The following is a 19,804-nucleotide window of genomic DNA, read 5'->3' on the forward strand; positions in this document are numbered from 1 at the left end:
AATATATATAAAAGGAAAAACTGAAAAACATTTGAAAGGAACCTAAAGCTTCACCTGCTAGCTAAATATAAAAATACAAATATACTTCCTATTTACCTGAATTAAAAAAATATATATTTTTTTAGCCCTGGCCATAATAAATACATTAAAGAAGAATTATGAGGCAAGTGATTTTCACTCAGCCTCATAATCTGAGCTGACCTGTGACAATGAGACTGTCACAGGTCGGCTCAGTAGATCGGGAAGTGAGCGAACACATACTGTCGCTCGCTCACTTCTCGATCTATCCCGGCAGAGAGCCATTACTGTCACTCAAGGCTCCCTGCAGGGATTCCGCCCTCCCCTGTCCGATCCTCCAGTGCTGACTGGCGAAACGGACGGGGGAGGGGGCGGGCACAGCTGACTCTGCCTCCGGATAGGCAGAGCCAGCTGTCAATCCCGCAGCTGGGTGGATCCAGACAGAATTGTCGGGATCTGTCCCGGCTGCGGCGTCTCAGTATACCGCGAGCTGTAGCTCGCGGTATACTGAGCTTTGGGTCACGGGAGAACGCTAGTTTGTGTTCTCCCGTGACTCTTAGGAGAACTATGGGGAAAAGCCCTGACCCCATAGTTCTCCTTTAAGAAAAGATGTACACAACCATTATATATTTTGTTTCAACATGTTTATACATGGTCTTTTTATAAACTGTAGATTATTCACTTCTTATTTGCAGCCACTGAATTGTAGTTTCTAAAATCTGTTAAGCCCATTAAACATTTTGGTAGAGCACACAACACTTTTCTAAAAGCTGTGATCCTGATTTTTACTGCTTATTATGTATTTATTTTAATCTGTTAAAAGGCTAATTCCAATAGCCTGTCCCTATAGCTGTTTCCCATTTGACTGGCAAGGAAAGGGTTAGTCTGTATGTGCTATTAAGTGACTAGCAGCTCTGTGTGCTTCTTAATCTCAGCAGGAGAGACCTACTGTATTATCCTGTAAGGTCAAAGGTTAGAACCCCCATTGCAAGTTTATTGAAGTCTTCTGTTTCATGTCAAAATTCTTATGGCTATGACTGCACTAAATTTTCCTGGCTTTGTCATCTGCAACTATTTATGGGCAGTACTGATGAGCTAAAGCTTTACGCAAAAGACTTTAGGAAGCTACCATTAAATAAAACAGAGTTTGTTGGCGTGATTTGCAACTTCAGTCATTTGTCTTGTGTTCATCAACAGAAAGCGTAATGTTAACTCGAAATACCTCTTAAGAAGTGAGAACTCATGTAAACAATGAAATGTTTATGCACACAGCAGGCCATTTAGTAATACGTAATGGAATCATGCGGTTTTTTTTAGTTCAACTATGATTTATCTTCAAGTAAAAGGTTCTCTATAACGTAAACAGTGAGATTAAAACACTGAAATACATAAAATATCCAATGCCTTTCAGACACGAGTTAACTAGAAACAACTTCTACCATGTTAATCTAGTAGCTAACTATGTAACATAATCGACAATTCTGCTGGTTTTCTCAACACTTCAGTGGCACACTGACCACTTTTCTTTAGCTACATACAAAAAAAAAGGAAGCAGAAAGATGCACCGATCTACAGTAGCATTTTTTGAAGGGCCATGGATGGCATTTATTGAGCCCTTAAAGTGTATATAAAGCCCAAACATTTTTCTTTAGTTTTGGATACAATTGTGAAGGGTTAGACCTTTTATTAGATTGTTATGTCTCTGGTCCTGCTGGGGAGTTTCTTTCTCTTTATTTGTCATGGTGAGGGAAAAAACAAAACATGTTTCACCAGATTAGGAATAGAGGGTAAATCTTTACAATTAAGATAGTTGTTCTAGTGCAGGGGTAGCAAACCTCCGGCCCTCCAGCTGTGGTGAAACTACAAATCCCATGATGCATCTTTCTTCGGGAGTCATGTCTGTGAGAATCTTGCAATGCCTCATGGGATTTGTAGTTCCACCACAGCTGGAGGGTCGGAGGTTTGCTACCCCTGTTTTAGTGCCTGCTGTCTAAGAAGGGATATTCCGCTCTTTGTATAGACTTCTTGTGTTTTAAGGACAGTAAGTGAAGGCAAAATAACCCAATTTAGAAACAAATGACAAAATAAAATAAAACCTGACTTAAATCCACTTAAAGTGGAATTGAACTCAAAAAGAGAAAATATGCTGTGTTATAGATACCATCTAGAAGTGTTAAACAAACACTAAACTCAGGAGTTAAACCTTAAAAATGCTTTGTAGTACACCAACTATTAACAAAAATGTAGCTTATTTATGTATCACTTAGCTGTAGAGACTCAAATCATCTCTGAATTTGTGCTGACACTGTCCTTCCTTCTGGAGGACAGCTACTTTTGTTCTCAATGGTCTCTGTGTGTGTTATAAAGTAGCCATCACTCCAAACTTCCTCCTACGATGGAGTACAATCTCACAAATTTGTTTACTAATTTGTATTAAAATTGTAATCCATCGCAGGAGAGAGCTTGGAGCGGTGGCTACTTTACCATACACAGGAACCATGGGGAACAGGGGCGTCCTGAGGCTGGGTGACACCCGGAGCGGTGACGGATAACACCCCGCCGTGACGTCATTGCGCACGCGCGATCGTCTTATTGACGCATCTTGGTGATGGACGTCGACAGAGAGAGGAGGCGATGTTCACTCGGCGGGACGAGGTATATCGGGTCCCCTCCTCTCTCCTGACACTGTCCTGACACCTGACTTTTCATAGCGGGTGACACCAAAATGACTCAGTCATTTTGGTGTCCCCCCTCCAATTACTCAGTAATTTTGGTGTCACCACTCCAATGGTGGGGTCCCCACCCTCTGCACCCCCCTGGTGACGCCACTGATGGGGAACAAAAGTAGCCACCCTCCAGAAGGTAAGACAGTGTCAGAACCAATTCTGACACTCTACAGGTGAGTGATGCACAAATAAACTACATTTTTGTTAATGGTTAAGATACTTGAAAACATTTTTAAGATGTGTCTCCTGAGTTTAGTGTCATTTTAATTGTGCCAAAGAAGTACCCTGAAAAATGTGCCTTTAGTCTTGAATTCCCATAAAAATGGTATTTCAATTCCTGCCCTCATAGGTGTTTATCTGAAGCTTGAAATCTAAGGCACTGTTGCCTCTGACTGCTACTCTTAGACGATTTAGAGTGAGATCACTGCTGTGCTGATCATTGATGTCATTGCTGTGCTGACCATTGCTTTTCTTTCAATGGTGCTCTGATATAAGATGGTCAACCCCACACAGAGACACAGTGCAGAACAAGTATTTAAAAGTCAGTAATGGGGAAAAGTCAATTGCAGTGACAAGTTATTTGCCCTTTGCCTGTCTTTGTGTAGGCACAGCTTCTAGAATTCAGTGACTCTTTAATGTAACAGGTAACAGCCCTCAAGACAGGTCCCCTCATTTATCCATGCGTAAAAATTAGTAAAATTTCTGTACACTGGATTCTAATGTATTTCAGTCATTGACTCTGATTAAGTATACAGATAGGCGCGTTTGACTTTCCTTATGTAAACACTTGATTTGGGTAAGTGATATGGGAAAGGCTGGCCATATACAGGTATATGTTTACATGAACGTTTATGCCATAACTTTTATTAGAATATTTGATAATGCCATCGGAGACTTGGCAATGTTACTTGAAATGTTGTGTGATTTTACCATTCAATTTGGGAATAAATTCTGTTCATTCAAGAATAATCTTCAAACCCTATTCCTTCCATTTTTTGTCACTACAGCCAAAAACAATAGTCACTTTGAACCCATTAAGTATTAGAAAATTAAAGCAATGTTCTAGGAACAATTTTTTTCAAACAAACATCTACTGGTGTATGGACAGCTTTCGAAAGTGGTAAATCCAGAAGTTTAGCAAAACAATCTAGCAACACTAGCATGACAGATTTACTATATACAATTATATTCTGATGTACCATTTTAATAAAAATGCTACTGTTCTATCGTTATAGAATAATCGCCTATGAATGTTGTCCTGGATATGAAAAGGTACCCGGAGAAAAAGGGTGTCCTGCAGGTAATTGCTCTCTCTCTCCCTCTCCTTCTCTCTCACTCTCGTCCTCTCTCTTTGCTGAGTTATTGATTGTACTGAGCAATACAGTGCAATGATAACCTTCTACTCCAAGTACCAGGGGGGACTTTGTGCTGCCTTTTGGACCTTGGGCCTAGAAAGATTTAATCTTATCGAAAATTGTTTTGCCCTGAACAGATTGCAGCAGTTTTATATAAAAAAAAGAGATCACATATGACACTAAATTTTGTTGCTCATAGCCCTAGACAATGTTTGTCCTGGGGCCTAGCAATGCAGCACTATTAGATAGAGTGTCAAAGGATAGGAACCCATGTGAAGTGTTTACTGCTGTCCAGTGCACCGTCAGAGAGATTTCCACTCACTTACCATGATGGTGGCCCTACACTATTATATACTGTGTGTATGTATGTCTATTTTCTGGAGATTGTCCCCCACTTCTCACCTGTCACAATGGCAATAACTAAAGGGAAAACTCTCTTATGAGGCACCTCAAACCTAATGGGGGTTCTAATTCACCACTCTAGACACAAAAAAAGTCTTGGCTGCACTTACACTTTAATACACATTGGGCAAACTACCTTTTTTTTCAAAATAAACATGTTAACCTGCCATATTATATGAAATTGTTTTAAATGTAAATAAGTGATTGATGAATTACATTTTAGTTTTATTTTGCTCTCAAAATGTCTCCATGGAGCAATGTTCATAATAAAATCAAAGTTTGCTAGTTGTATCTGCAAGTCAATGCAAGACAACTATTTTGCTTTTTTGCATGAGGTGTAAATCAGAACTCTGAGATAAGTGATGCATGATTAAAAAATGTATTAAAATGATACTACATTGAAACCAAAATTACTAACAGTAAACATGCTAATGAATTTCTGCTATTTCACAAACATCCATGTCATCTGCAGCACTTCCTCTTTCAAACATTTATGAAACCCTGGGAATTGTTGAGGCAACTACAACACAAATATATTCAGAGAAAGCCAACCTAAAACCTGAAATTGAGGGTCCTGGCAGCTTTACTATTTTTGCACCAAGCAACGAGGCATGGAAAGCTTTGCCGGCTGTAAGTACAGATCTCTCCAATAAGAATAATGCAGGATTGCTCTGTTGTAGAAATGAGAAAAAAAAACTGTAAATTACAAAAAAAATATGGAGCATTTTTCTAGCTTCCTTTTGACATATTTATCTCTATGTAATGTCCTACAGGAAATATTAGATGCTTTAGTGAGCAACGTTAATATTGAGCTTCTGAATGCACTGCGGTATCATATGGTTGACAGACGCCTTCTCACAGATGAGCTGAAACATGGAATTACCATACCATCAATGTACCAAAACCTGGACATACATGTGCACCACTATCCTAACGGTGTAAGTATATTTTGACTCAGTAGCAGAACTGTATTTTAGATGTAAACTGCAATAGTCGCATAACAATCCCAAATCAGGAAAATGTAAACAGTACATCTAAATTTAAATAATGTCTATGTTACAGTTGAGGCTTGATTCACACCAAATGTGTTGGGCTATCTGGCCGCTTTTTCCAGCGCAGCCCCAATGCTAGATAGGGCAATTTGCCTTATATTCACCCTAATGTCTTTTTGTTCTGATTCCCATTGTGCAACACATTCAGGAGACCTTCACTAAAGAGAGTCAGTGCCCCAGTTGCTCTCACTTCCCGCTAAGCCACTACATTGTGGATTTTTGTCCCTTACCTCTTAGGGGTTTATGGGTTTATTTGGGAATTCCAATTAACATGGTTAATTTTCTTGTGCTGCCTCTCAGTAATTTTTCAATATCTCCCTCCCAATAATCTCCCAGTTAGAGAATCTGGATTTGGGGAGGGTACCAAGGTGGTCCTTTGGACCAAAGTGTCACTAACTATTTGACGGATTTTGGTCACAGTAGGAATTTTTCCTTTCCCCTGTTCTCTGAGGTTTCTCCCAGTGGATCTATCCGCTTGCATACTCCTTAAATCTGGTTCCTTTGAACTGGCAGTTCAACAGTGGATCCCTTTTTTGGTCAGTCTTTAATATGACGTCTGCTGGACCTCAGCTGCAGGTTCCAAGATCTTCACCCACAGAAAAATTTGAGTACTCCCCCTGTATATGACTAGGTGATCCATTCCATATGCTGGACAGGGTGAAGTTTTGACATTTGTGACCACACCGTCTTTAATTCCTGGAGTCAAGGTATTTTTTTCCGAGAGCCCACATCCGATGATCTCAACTTTCAACAGTGAGTGTTTTGCATGTGAATACATGAATTTGAATATGCATCCATCACTAATAAGCCATGTGCTTCTCTACAGGGTCAGTAGCCAGTACACTGTGATACTTCTGCAGATTTCCCATAAGTGGAATAGTATAAGTCCAGAAGGCCTTCATGGCACTATTACTGGAGGTCTTCTGAGAAAATCTACTTATATTCTTTCCTCTTCCAATTATTTATCAGGATAATATTCCTAGTGTTAGGTCTAAGATTTCTGCCCCTAGCAAATCTACAGAGGATTCTGCCTCTACAGAGCTAGGTTTCTTTATTCATAAAATCATATATTTTATTATTGGTCAGGCAGGTTTACAGTATAGATATCTCTCCCCTGAAACACCTGTAGGTGTGAGTTAGGTGGACTAATTTTTATCCTCTTGGCCCTGGTTTTTTATACAGGTGTTTTTGATCACCCCATCCTCTCCTTTAAGGGTTCTGGGTTAGTATCCTTCCACTTATCCTAGCTTAAGGGTTTATTTTTCCTCTCTCCATTTTGATTAACTGCTGAGAAGGCTCTCACAGCCATGCATGTCTATTGTAGGTAACAGAGATTACATATTAATAAGGTAACATTCCTCTTATTATGGACCTCCCTCTCCCTGATGTGAAGGGTTTAGGGGGGGGGGGGTTCTACTTAAGCATCTGGCTAGGCTTATGCCTTTACTCTAATGAACGTCTTGTTGACCACCTTAGCTATTGGTCCAAATGTATTGTTCCACATGTTTACTTCATCGTGGAAAATTGCTTGTTCTCCACATTGCTAATTGAGGCCCATCATTTTGCAGGCAGCAGTTTTTTTCTGGTGATTACCTGTCCTGGTCTAGAGCACTAGGTTGTGCACTGGGTTGTGGCAATTTCCATGTATGCTTAGCCTTCCTTCTTCTAGCCCTTGTGCAGGTATTTATCCCTTTAGATACTTTTTGTTATATGATTTCCACATCTGATGGATCTCACAGGGGATGTTGCCCACCTTCAACTTGACTGCATTCAAACATCCCAAATTCTGTGACTCCCAACAGATGATAAAAAAAAAAATAAGATTTTTGATATATGTACTTACCATACAATTTTTTTAAGTCCATTGAGAGACACAGACAGTGGCGGAGTAGTTCTCTATAGCCCGTGCCATTCTGCATTGCTGTAAATATTAGGGATGTATATTGGACACCAAAACATATCGGCCGAAAATTGCACTTTTGGCTAAATGCCGAAAGTGCCATTTTTCTGCCGATACAGCGGCGCATCCCTGCTTTCTTTCCTTCCCGCTGGGTGCTGCTCTGTGTCCCAGCGGGGTGGAGAGAAAGTGTGACAGCCGGCCGAGCGCTGTGTTTGTGGGGGTTTTTTGGGGGGAGGGGGGCCCCAAAAAAATCTTGCACCAGGGCCCTTTGTTCCTTAGGTCTGCCACTGGACACAGATGCCGTTTCTCTGTATTATTGGCATCATGTACTTCTTGCTCACAATACTGAGACAAAATGGAAGCAGGGTCATACAGGGGCAAGCTTAATTTTTTTTGTTTGCTAGTATCCCTACCCATTCTAGGTGGCAGTATAACCCAATTGTCTCAAAATTACTAAGGGACAATTTACACCAGATGTGTTGTAGCTGCGCTGGCTGTTGTTTTCAGCACAGTGCCAATGCAAGACAAGGCAATTTGCCTTGTCAAGGACGGGCTCGGTTCACACCACCACATTGCAACGAGAACGCAGTGGTGTGCGGTGAAAAAAAAGTACGGCATCTTGTACCTTTTTTTTTCAGCACAGCAAGTGAATGAGCCCTCAAATTCCTTTGACCCTCAATGGAAATCAAGAAAAAAGATTTTACAATAAGTACAATACAAGGTTCAAAGAGTTTTTGTTGGCAGACTTTAAAGGTACCCACATAAAATATACCATTTTAATAAAATATACAAACTTTATTTTCAAATTCATGTAAATTCATGTGACTTTTCTTCACACAGTCTTGATGTGTCTCATTGTTTCTCATCCATTAAATCCACTATAGTATAATGCTTAAAATTCATATGTTATAGTAATTGAAGGTTCAAAACCTTTACATTTCATATAAAAATGGGGATATTACAGTATGAGTTCTCTGCTTTAGTTCCATTTCATGGAAAGCTACTTCATCATGAGCTTACAAGACTTTAAGTGGTAGTGGGAGAATGCTCAACTCACATGTTAAAAAGTTGAATAAATAAAAAAAAATCTGCAGGCAAGTAAAGAGACCAAAGGCAGCCAAATTGGGTTGAACTCAGGTCACACAGGCTCTGGTGGTGGAAAGGTGCAGTATGGTAGGGAAGAACAGGAGAGCTCACCTCCTGTCTGCCATCCAATAATGGCCATTGCAACTTATTTCATTTTTGTTGATGGGTTTGCCCTCTTGTACTTTTTTCCTTAAAAACTAAAGCAACAAGTTTTTTTAATATTACAACACACATTGTTAATGTAAACTGTTAATGTATATGTGAAATCCTGTATATGTTATTTTTTTTAAATTGTATATATTTAGTCAGCAGTATTACTTTAGTACATTTAGTTGACTGACCTCTTACTCTGAGATTGCCCCACTGTCACAAGATAGAGAAGTCTGAGAAACTCCCTCTAGGAACAGCTGTCTTTCACTGCTGGGGCATCACTTTTGACTAGGAAACACTTCACAGATAGCACAACTGTGATGGTTACACTGTTAGATCCCACCTTGTGCAGAGATTGTTTTGCTCTGGGACAATCATTTTAGCACAAGTAGACTGAGAGGGATCACCTACACCACACATTATTTACAGCATCTGCTGTTGCAAATCTGACCTATAAATTAACTAAGCAAGATAGTAAGAAAGTAAGATAAAATGTCTATATCATTTGCAGACATCTTCTCTGGTCCCTGGAGAGGGCATTACAGAGCCAACACACACCCTAAGGGTCTCCGCCCTCATGTGTTGAAGTGGTGTTGGAGTGTTTTTTTATTGTTCAGCTGACACACCCTTAATGCCTACTAAATACATCTATATTTCCATCATCCAAGGTTACACAATTAGACAATGAGCATATTATTTAATATTTAATATGCTTTGTGTCAAATTTGTCTTAAGCTCGGTAGTGTTCTATTAAAAGTGTCACCCCCACACCATGAATGCCTAGCACAGATATAAGATTTGAATCTGACTGTTTTTGTTACCAGCTTGCTAATATTGGAGAACATTAGGGTGGTACAGTATTCATTACCACTCCCCCGCTTTCTTCTCATGGTTTGGGGTTTGTCAAACCTCATTTTTGTCAAAATAATGTTATCTATGAAAGGGGAACCCCGTCAGCAACTTACAGCATGCACATGTACAGCATGTACGTCTGCTGTCTCCTTTTGTTGGGAAGACATGGCTGCCAATGCCACTGCTATATGGCTATGCAACAAACAAGCATTGCTATCACAATGGATGTGATGGTACCTGGCAGGTTTAGCAGGTAATATTTAAAAAAAACACACAAAGTTATATAGTAAAAATTGGCTGTAAGACTGTGGTGGTTCATTGGGTAGCCAGTCTCTGCAGTTTGGGGTTTTGGGTTTACAAACAGTATTTTAAAGTGACAGTAAACTCAGAAGTTGAATCTTAAAAATGCATTTTACATAAACTATTAACAAAATGTATCTTATTTGTGTATCACTGAGCTGTAGATCCTCAAATCAAGTCTGAATTGGTGCTGAGACTGTCCTTCCTTCTGAAGGGTGGCCATGAGTATGAATTCAGAGATGATTTGAGGATCTACAGCTGAGTGATATACAAAAAAGCCACATTTTTGTTACTAGGTAATCTACTTTAATGCATTTTTAAGGTTTAACCCCTGGGTTTAGTGTCACTTTAACATGCATTGTGTGTGTGTGTGTGTGTGTGTATGTATGTGTGTGTGTGTGTGTGTGTGTATGTATGTGTGTGTGTGTGTGTGTGTGTGTGTGTGTGTGCATATGTATGTATACATGTATATAATCACTTTACATTGCTGTTAACATGTATGTATATCTCTTTTTCTTTTAAAGATTGTTACAGTAAACTGTGCCAGACTTATAAAGGCTGACCATCATGCAACAAATGGTGTCGTCCATGTGATCGATAGAGTTATAACAGCCGTGACAAACAATATTGCTCAAGTGGTTGATACCGAGGACAGCCTGGAGACCCTACGAGTAAGTTCCTATTTTCCATAATCAGAAAATGCCGAACTTGTACAAATCTCTTGGTGGTGTTTTACTCATCATAGAAGTGATGGAAAGTTACATTTTATTGAGCTGACAATTGTATGCGTAATAAAAAACCACTTCCTTGCAAATCAGTTTATCTTTATTTTTATATTTTTATCTATATTTTTGCAGAAGTTCAAGAACATCTGTTGGTAAGAAATGTTAGAGCAAAAAGGAATAACATTTTCTGTGAATACAAAAGGTTCCTCTGACTAAGCTGTAGGCCACAATGGGCCATCTGTGTATCCATGCATCTTCACTAAGAATTATCAGTATTACCTCATGGTCACTTTTAGATTCTCAGTAGTCATTTTACAGGGCAGGTTTAAATCGTATTGGTGACTGTGAGGCACTGACAAACTAATACATGAGGCCCCCTTTTAGTGCTCATTCACAGTTATGTGTTTTAATATATGTCAATGGATGTAAGCAAGTTAGCTTTTTTTTCTGTGGTGGTAGTTAACATATGTGCAATGACTTGATGTGCATTGTCTATCTTTTGATGCATCCACAAATATTACAAGGTCTGTTGATGACAATGGCAGTGCGCAGAATGTTGTCAGATCAATCTTAGACTATGTACTGTATATTTAAATATAAATAATAAATATAAATGAGGTTGGATTTTTTAAAGCAATGATTTAAATTGAAATGTAGTTATTTAAAATCCTGTCAAAATAACATTGCCTTTATGTACGAACGTGCAACCTCGAGTTTCATCACTTGGAGTTAAGGATGTGTTAGCTACGAGAGTTAGTGGAGCAGTTCTTAAAGTTAAGACTTGTATGAATTGTTGCATGAGACACATTAGTATGTAATGTGCTGGATGTTGTGTGATTGGACAACCCCTTTGTCCAGTGTATCACAGCAAGCACATGCCAAGCAACGCACTCTATAAAAGTTCGGTTAGTGAATGTGCCGCTTTGTGGTAAATCTGTCAACTTTCATATTTTTTACAGTAGTTTTTTTTCAAAAAAAAAAAGAAAACTTGAATAGAGATAGGAAGATCAATATATTAAAAAACATAACTTTAATAATTTTTTATATTGAAGGCTGCTGTAGCTGCATCAGGACTCAATGATATCTTGGAAACTGAAGATAAACAGTACACACTTCTTGCTCCCACCAATGAAGCCTTTGAAAAGGTTTCACCAGAAACACTCAACAGAATCCTTGGTGACCCAGAGGCATTAAAAGGTAATCTACCTGTACAGACAGCTGACCAGAGGCTGAATATTAGGTGGTCTTTGTGACACCATCATGTTTACCATCACTAAGAGCAATGCCTTTTCCTAACTACTCACCCCTATCTCTTCCAAATATATTACATACATTTCAGCATAATACAACTCTATTTTTATTAGGATAAACAAAAGCCCCATTTATCTCAGGAAAAAAATAGTTTGCTTAATCAGCCAATCACATGTTAAAATTTGCAGAACATAGACAGTTTTTTTCTTTCTGGCATTTTGAAAGTTAAAAGCCATAGTTATCTTCTGCACATACTGGTGTTAGAACATGCTAGTTATAACAATATGCTTTATTATGAGTTTCTTAGAATTTAATTATTGCACCCAATGGACTGCTTTGATTCACCACTTTAAACAGTATTTCTTTTCAATAATGGAAAACATTAGATTATCATTGCTAACTGGTCAAATGTAATGTAAAACAAATGACCATTTACCAATAACTTTTCTTTACACGAGGTTCTCTGTTTCTGCTATTACAAAATCTTGTGTACCCTCTTCCACCTACATGTCTCTTATTGACTTTAGCCATAAACATCTAGTGGTAACCAGAAGAAGGAAACAAAACCACAATCTACAGATTTTAAGGTTCAGTGCTGCCCCTTCAATTTATGCTACTTTAGGCAACGGTCTTGCGTGCTGTAATTAAACATTGCCAGCTTTCAATGAGAGCTGACAACATGCCTATCCTAGGACAATAATATTAATAGCAACAAAGCTGATTGCTTTACCCTTTACAACTACAGAATCAGCCTAATATAAGGTAGAAGTGGCTGTCTATCACTCAATGCTGTGAGATACTTGTATATGACTCTCAACCTTTTTTAAAATTAGCTCTTAAGGGGGGTAAAAACATTTTTTAAACTATTGCTTGAGCAGAAGAAGACACTAAAAATAATTGTGATTTCATTTACATCACTCTAGGTGCTATATACAGAATTTATTTATATTTCTAATATAAATGGAATTATGACTTTTAATCCATCACATCCATATATGTAAACCTAATTAGATATTTTACATTTTTAGACATGTTACTCAAGTATAATGGTTATAAAATATCAAAAAACGCTACTAAGGCTAGATTTAAACTGCAGTGCTCTGTGAAATGTAAAAACATTTTGGTATGTAGTTTTTTCCTCTCATATGACTTATACATATGTTTATAGATCTCTTGAATCACCACCTCTTGAACAATGCCCAGTGTTCAGAAGCAATCATTGCTGGATCTTCTATTGAAACGCTTGAGGGATCTCCGTTAGAAGTTGGCTGTCTTGGTGATGAGCTTACACTCAACGGAAAAGCTATCATCTCTCAAAAAGACGTTTTGGCTACCAATGGAGTTGTTCACTTTGTTGATGAATTGTTGATTCCGGATTCAGGTATGTTAAAGAAGAACCCAGGTTTGCTTAACTCAAACACACACACACAACCACAAAGGTTGAACTTGATGGACCTGTGTCTTCATTCAACAACTATGTAACTATGTAACCTCCTGTTGTATTTTTTTCAGTCCCCCGTTACCTTGTTTGTTGAGTTATCCTCAAAAAAAATACTCACACACCCAGCAAATCCTGCAACACCCTGTCCCGCACCACCATTGTTTCTTCTGATATCATCAGGAGCCACTGTCTTTTCCTGTTGCTTGCAGCCACCCCCCTGATGATGTGTCGGTGTGTCATCAGAGGGCCAGCTGCAAGAATCAGAAATAGACAGCCAGCTCCTGATAATGCTTTGTGGCCCACGTGCGTTCCTGTAGATTTCCTCAAAATCTCTGGGGATGCATGATGTCAGTATCCCAGGAGGTGGCGGACAGCTGGGGGTACATCATTCTTGCCTAGGTGAGAAAACCAGGCATGAGGGGCAGCTTACATAAAAAAGTACTTACAAAGAAAAAAATATCTGTGTGAAAGGAAGGGGGAAGGAGAAAGATTATAGAAAGAGGCTGTAGTGGGTGAAGGTCTACTTAAAAAAAAATGACAATGTGTTATTAAATTTAAAGGAAAATACAGGCAGTAAAGAGGAAAAACATGGCACTGGAAACATATTTTGTTATTGTAGAATTTGTGAATAGCAGAGAGAGAGAGCAAGTGCTTCAGATCACCCATTGTAGTGGGACTGTCTTCTGTGTGTCCTTGAAAAGACTTGTACCACATAGTAGAATACAAAAAGGTCCAAATTTAGGCAAGACATTGCGTGCTCACAAACCCAGCAACTAGTGCTGATGAGGGTTGCAGGATGTAGCCAAGTCACTCTCGGAATGAGACGATGATTCACAAAATTTTAGGAGCAGCAGCGGGATTGTGCTTCCTCTGGGCTGAATCGTAGAAAAAAAGAGCATGTAGTATGCACACGCAACATTCCACCTAGTGGATGATGTCAGCACTTATTTCCCTCATCCTTAACCATTATTGCTGTAAGATTTAAAATAGCGCCCCACTGTGTGATGTTTTAGCCTGACCAGCTTTACTTACTACATGAGTCCTCAGAGACTGGGGCCAGAGCCAAGGATTGCCATGGCTCTAGATCTGGAGAGTGCACTGTGGCTAACAAAGTACACAGAAATCCAGAAAGTACCACAATGCAGAGCCTAACACCCAAACATCACATTGAAGCCTAGCCTCACAACGTCCAAATGCCTACTTACTAGCCTTCAGAGGCTGGGTCACACAGGAGGCCTTGTCACAGCTCTGGACCTGGAGAGCTCTCCAAAGCTAACAAACACAGTAAATCCACCAAGTTAAAATATATGTTTAATAGACCACCATGTACCAATAAATTCTATAACATAAATTATAAATCTTTGTAAAAAAATGTTATTAACACAGCTATGTCCCAACAATAAATTTGCTTATTGATCCAAAAACAAACACATGAAAATACCATGGTCAATCTTACAACCAAAAAAATCAGATTGCTGAATACATTACATTACAATATAATATATTTTAATCAATACCTGTGTTTGTAACAGCATCATATATATATATTAATAACTAGGGATGAGCTTCAGGTTAACCATGCGTTCGACCAGAACCAGCTTGCTTGCAGTTCGATGAATGAGCAAACTAACTGCCCAGATTTGGTGAGGTCGTCTTCCCGTCCAAACCTGTGGCTGCCACAGCTGAAAGTAATTTGGAGGCTGGCTTGATGCATCCACTAAATGAATGACTTCCCACTGGCTTGTTTCACAATGTAAAAGTTCAGTCATCTTTATTGTGGAATAATAGTAAGCCAAACAATATGCAAAAGTGATTTAGCACATCTGTATTCATAAGTGCATTTCCCCAACAAGTTTATAATGCTAGGTATGAATCTTGCTTTGGTGGTTGTCTACTGCCAAATGCTGCCAAGTCTACTGCCATGTGATAATGATTATTAATCTATGTATGAATGTGTTTATTTATTTATTTTACTTTTTTTACTTTACAGCTAAAACATTATCTGAACTGGGGAAAGATTCAGTTGCCTCTACAGTTATTGATCTGTTCAATCAAGCTGGATTAGGTTCTCACCTGGCAGTAAATGAACGTGTCACAGTGATTGCCCCAAACAACAATGCATTTAAAGGTTTGTCATTTTATAATTTTATAATTGTTGTTTATCTTTTACAATTTCGGCCAGTAAAAGATAAGTTATAAACCAGCCCATGAAGTTAAAGGAAAACAGCAGCTGTCACTCACGCAGCTGGGCGGATCGAGACATAATTGTCGGGATCCGTTTCAGCTGCGGCGTCTCAGTATACCGCGAGCTACAGCTCGCGGTATACTGAGCTTAGGTTGACAGGAGGACGCTAGTTTGTGTCCTCCCGTTACCCTAAGGAGAACTATGGGGAAAAGCCTTAACCCCATAGTTCTCCTTTAGGCATAATATATTTATTAAAGTAAAACATTTTAATAACAATACATGTGATAACGTATAAACGCCTGCACAGTAACTCCTTAGGGCTTGTTTACACCAAATCCGGACCAGATCTGCATGAGTTTCTGCACATGCAGTGTAGTGTGTTTTTCCTCATTTTTCCAGTGTTTTGTACCTGTTCTGGGTCATTTTAGAAAAACTATTTCGCCTAATTTGGGCTTTCAGGGCGTTTGCATGCGTTTTGGATGTGTTTGCATGCGTTTTGGTGCATTCCAGAGCAAAAAAAATAGGGCATGCTACAGTTTTTCCACATGCTCTGGAACTGAATGCTGTGGTGTGAACTAGAGCCAAAAATACCATTGGAATACGTTTGATGCAGTTTTGATGTGTTCTGTAACTGCTCTGCTCTGCATCTGCTCCGCACTTAGTGTGAACAAGCTCTTCAAATAGCTTTTAATATTATGTCTTTCTCTAATCTTCATGTTTAACAATACTACATGTACAGTATACTTGCTACAAACTAAGAAAACAGATTATCCTGCTAAGCATACAGTATTTCCTGCATTTTATTTAGAACACTTTATTGCAAATCTGTTTCTTCAGCTTCTTATGGTTTTGAGCTCCTACAAGCAAGTACTTGTCATAAATCTTTAGTAGAAAATGTGAAGTAAAGGAATGGTACATCACAGCTGTAACCCTCTAAGGTGCCTCACATTGAGATCTTTAAAACTGGTTCCTTATGCCATCAGCAGAATAATTATGGTGTTCTTCTGTTACTATTAAAATGCCTTACAATTCTTTCTGAAATGCTTGAAGGACCACTAAACATAAATCACAAGTTTATCTGTGTGAAAGAGTTTTTATGGCACTTATGGACATGTATGACAATGTATCAGATTCAAATACTAGAAATAGTTTAATAGGAATCTGCATTTTGAAACATATGTCCCAGTCAGTGTTTTCAGTGTTTTTGACGCAGTTGTAACTCCTAGGGATTAGCAAAATTAATATAGAGATTTAATTGCTGATTTTTCAGTGAAATTATATTTATAGTAAAATACATTGGAGTCAATGTGAAATTAAGGTGGTTTTGGTGGTTTTTAAAGGTGCCATTCATTTTAAATGGCTCCTGAAGGTACACAAAGAAAACTAAATTATAAAAAGAGTTCAAATTAAATGAAGAGCTCAAACAAAATGAAGAGTAGATTTTTTTTCCATGCAAATTTTACCACTGAGCAGCTTAGTGAGCAAAATTGAGTTTCGACTTTGGCTAAATCATTAATTTTGCTGCAAAATCAGTTCCACCAAAATCAACTTGCTCATTCCTAATACAAAGCATAATAAAGTTGTAGATTGCTGTTTCATGCTAGAGATTTCATGCCATTTTAATATTTAAGTAACATCTAATTGACAAGTCCACGGTGCATTTTATCCTATTTCAACAGCTGTTAAATATTGACTATTGTCCCGACTGTCTTTGTTCAGCAAACTTGTCAAACTGCAGAGGTTGTGCTCTGATCAAAAAGAAATCCAGATTAGAATGTAAATCCAGCCAACAGCTTAAGAAAATACAGCATATTCGTGAAGCAAAAAGGCACATTGGTCAAGGAATTGCACAGGAAATATTTGATACCTGCACGCTGGACAAATTCATATTTATTTCTTTGTGGATATAAAGATCATTGTTAGTTTTGCTATTGTGGCTAAACCGTTAAATATGAAGGGGGTTGTGATAATGACCATGAAAAACTTGAACAAGCAGTTTTTAGTAATCTAAGTGAAAAAATGAAAAAAAACATTAAGTGTAAAAAGAAAAAGTTATATCCCAGCTTTCAGTGTCCTCGCCCAGGCAAGGGTGACATGCCACAACCTTCTTATGGCACACTGGGAAAACTGAGGATCCCAAATCTGCGAATACAGCACGCCCTATAGCAGGGTCACATTGCACTTGCCCAGGCTATTGAATAATATCTTCCTCTCAAGAGAATCTTCTGTTGGTCCTTGACATGGAAACCTCCTAATACAGCATTCCACATAAACTCAACTTCAATTTGAGGATGCACTTCTCTTCCTGGGACAAAGGTGGTGGAAATCTCTGTGGTTTTCAGATAAATTATTAATTTATTGATTGGTTTTACTTATTCTATTAAAAGGTGCCTCTGTGCATATGTGCATATTTAGCCATGGCACTGAAAGGTAAAATATATCCTTTGGTTTTTTACCGCCTTTCTATTTAACATTAAATTATCTGTGAAGTACATCATGTTTCCATGCAAAGATCGTAACATCTCTAGATATGAAAAATCATGGTGCCCAATTCCGGTAAGGTAATCTAAAATTACATTGCATCAAAAATGTTATCACATGCTGAACACTAACACCCAAGAACCCTTATCAAATGTATTCTCTTGGGTCAATATCTTAGGAGGAAAAAGATTTTGAAAGTAAGACTTCACTTTTCTACTCTAGATTTTACTATTGAAGCTACAGCAATAGAATTGTGACCAGGACTTACCACAGTGAATAAACATTCCCATATTTTTAGGTCTAAGTATTACAATAGATATTTTTTTTTCACTGTTTACTTCATCGTTGCTTATAACTGGCAGTATATAAAAAGGTCAGATCCATACTTGCAAAGCAGGTTGTATAGGTGAATCAAGTCTGTGAGAGACTGCAATGCCAGCAGCAATTTAAGGGGGATACAAGGGGTGATCACTGCCAAAAAGGCTATGCTTACACGTGGAAAAATAAGATCCTACACCTGCCAACTCCCTTAGATCTATCAATCATTACAAGGGCCCTTATATAATTAGCTTGACCAAAGAAACTGTTTCCCTACGTTTTGATGATGGATAGTCATGTTGGCAAATAGGTTAAATGTATTTGCACAGTGGGATCCCTGAACAGTGATTTCTTCTGGATCTCTTTTATTATTAAACATATGATTAAAAGTAAGTTACGCAGTGTATGTAGTGTTGATGTTTAACATAAACATTATGACTTCTGTACTTAGATGGAGCACCAACCATTGACAAAGACATGACCAATTTACTTCAGAATCACATAATAAAAGATCAGCTTTCTTCCAAATATCTATATCATGGACAAGTTCTGGAAACAGTTGGCGGAAAAAAACTGAGAGTATTTGCATACCGAAATGTAAGTATTTATAATTGATATACCAGAATTACTGTATGTATTTCCTTAAAGCCTATTTATCAGTTTAACAAACAGTAAAGGATTTTTTTAAACAAGCCATCCCAACCTTTTTAGCTTCTTGTATCTTGAAGTAATGCTTTCTCAAAGATCACAACAATTACACTAAAGTCCAGTTTCAGCCAGTTTATATCACCTTAGATACACCTGCTTTGTGTTGTATATTAGAAGGCTGGCAGTCTCCCAAGATCCTGTTCAATAGAAAGCAACAAGAAAAGAGCTAAGATTTTAGTGACTCTGTTATGAACTTTGAAGATGAATTTCCCCACAATGCAAATAGCTGCAGAGGTGCACGTGGGCTTGTTTTAAAATGCTTTTACTGCTTGGTTGGAATATGTAAAAATATGTAAGTGTGCATTGTATCGACACAAGGTCACTTTACAGTATTATTATTCATGAATGTTGAACAGTTTGACTTGGTCATCTTTTATAGGCCCTTTGCATTGAAAACAGCTGTATAGATGCACATGACAAAAAGGGAAGATATGGTACTCTGTTTATTGTTCACAAGCTGTTGACTCCACCATCAGGAAATGTAATGGATGTTCTTAAAGCTGATAATCGCTTCAGGTAAACATTATTTTCCTTTTTATAACGTGAGACATCAGACCAGTGTTGTTTAAACTTTTAATTTTGTGTCGAGGGTTTTCCATCACAATTAAGATTACTTATGTAAGGTTATAATAATGATAGTTGTATAGGTTTACCAATGGTAATTCTTGGACCGACAAGGATTCCTTGGACCTCTCTCGACTAGGGATGCACCGATACCCGTATCGGTATAAGTGTACCGAGTATTTGGGTGACCCGCCTCCCAGATTCCTGATTGGCCGGGAAGCCGGCTCCATGCTTATTGGCTGGGAAGCCGGCTTCCCCGCCCACCAGGAAGCTGGGCGGTGAGTCATTAC

The 19,804-nt window shown here is 38.4% G+C and overlaps 1 protein-coding gene across 1 annotated transcript in view; it reads left to right on the top strand.

Moving 5' to 3' along the window:
- TGFBI (transforming growth factor beta induced) overlaps positions 1–19,804 on the top strand; it is a 59,720-nt gene that overhangs the window by 16,020 nt on the left and 23,896 nt on the right. Inside the window, exons 3-11 of the mRNA XM_018552685.1 lie at positions 3,980–4,044; positions 4,974–5,131; positions 5,275–5,439; positions 10,366–10,512; positions 11,619–11,763; positions 12,986–13,198; positions 15,249–15,386; positions 18,694–18,839; positions 19,330–19,466. Of these exons, the coding sequence (XP_018408187.1) occupies positions 3,980–4,044; positions 4,974–5,131; positions 5,275–5,439; positions 10,366–10,512; positions 11,619–11,763; positions 12,986–13,198; positions 15,249–15,386; positions 18,694–18,839; positions 19,330–19,466 (1,314 nt within the window). The remainder of the gene's footprint in view (positions 1–3,979; positions 4,045–4,973; positions 5,132–5,274; positions 5,440–10,365; positions 10,513–11,618; positions 11,764–12,985; positions 13,199–15,248; positions 15,387–18,693; positions 18,840–19,329; positions 19,467–19,804) is intronic.

The sequence above is a fragment of the Nanorana parkeri genome, unplaced genomic scaffold, assembly GCF_000935625.1.
Source record: "Nanorana parkeri isolate BGI_ZX_2015 unplaced genomic scaffold, ASM93562v1 scaffold95, whole genome shotgun sequence".
Lineage (NCBI taxonomy): Eukaryota > Metazoa > Chordata > Amphibia > Anura > Dicroglossidae > Nanorana > Nanorana parkeri.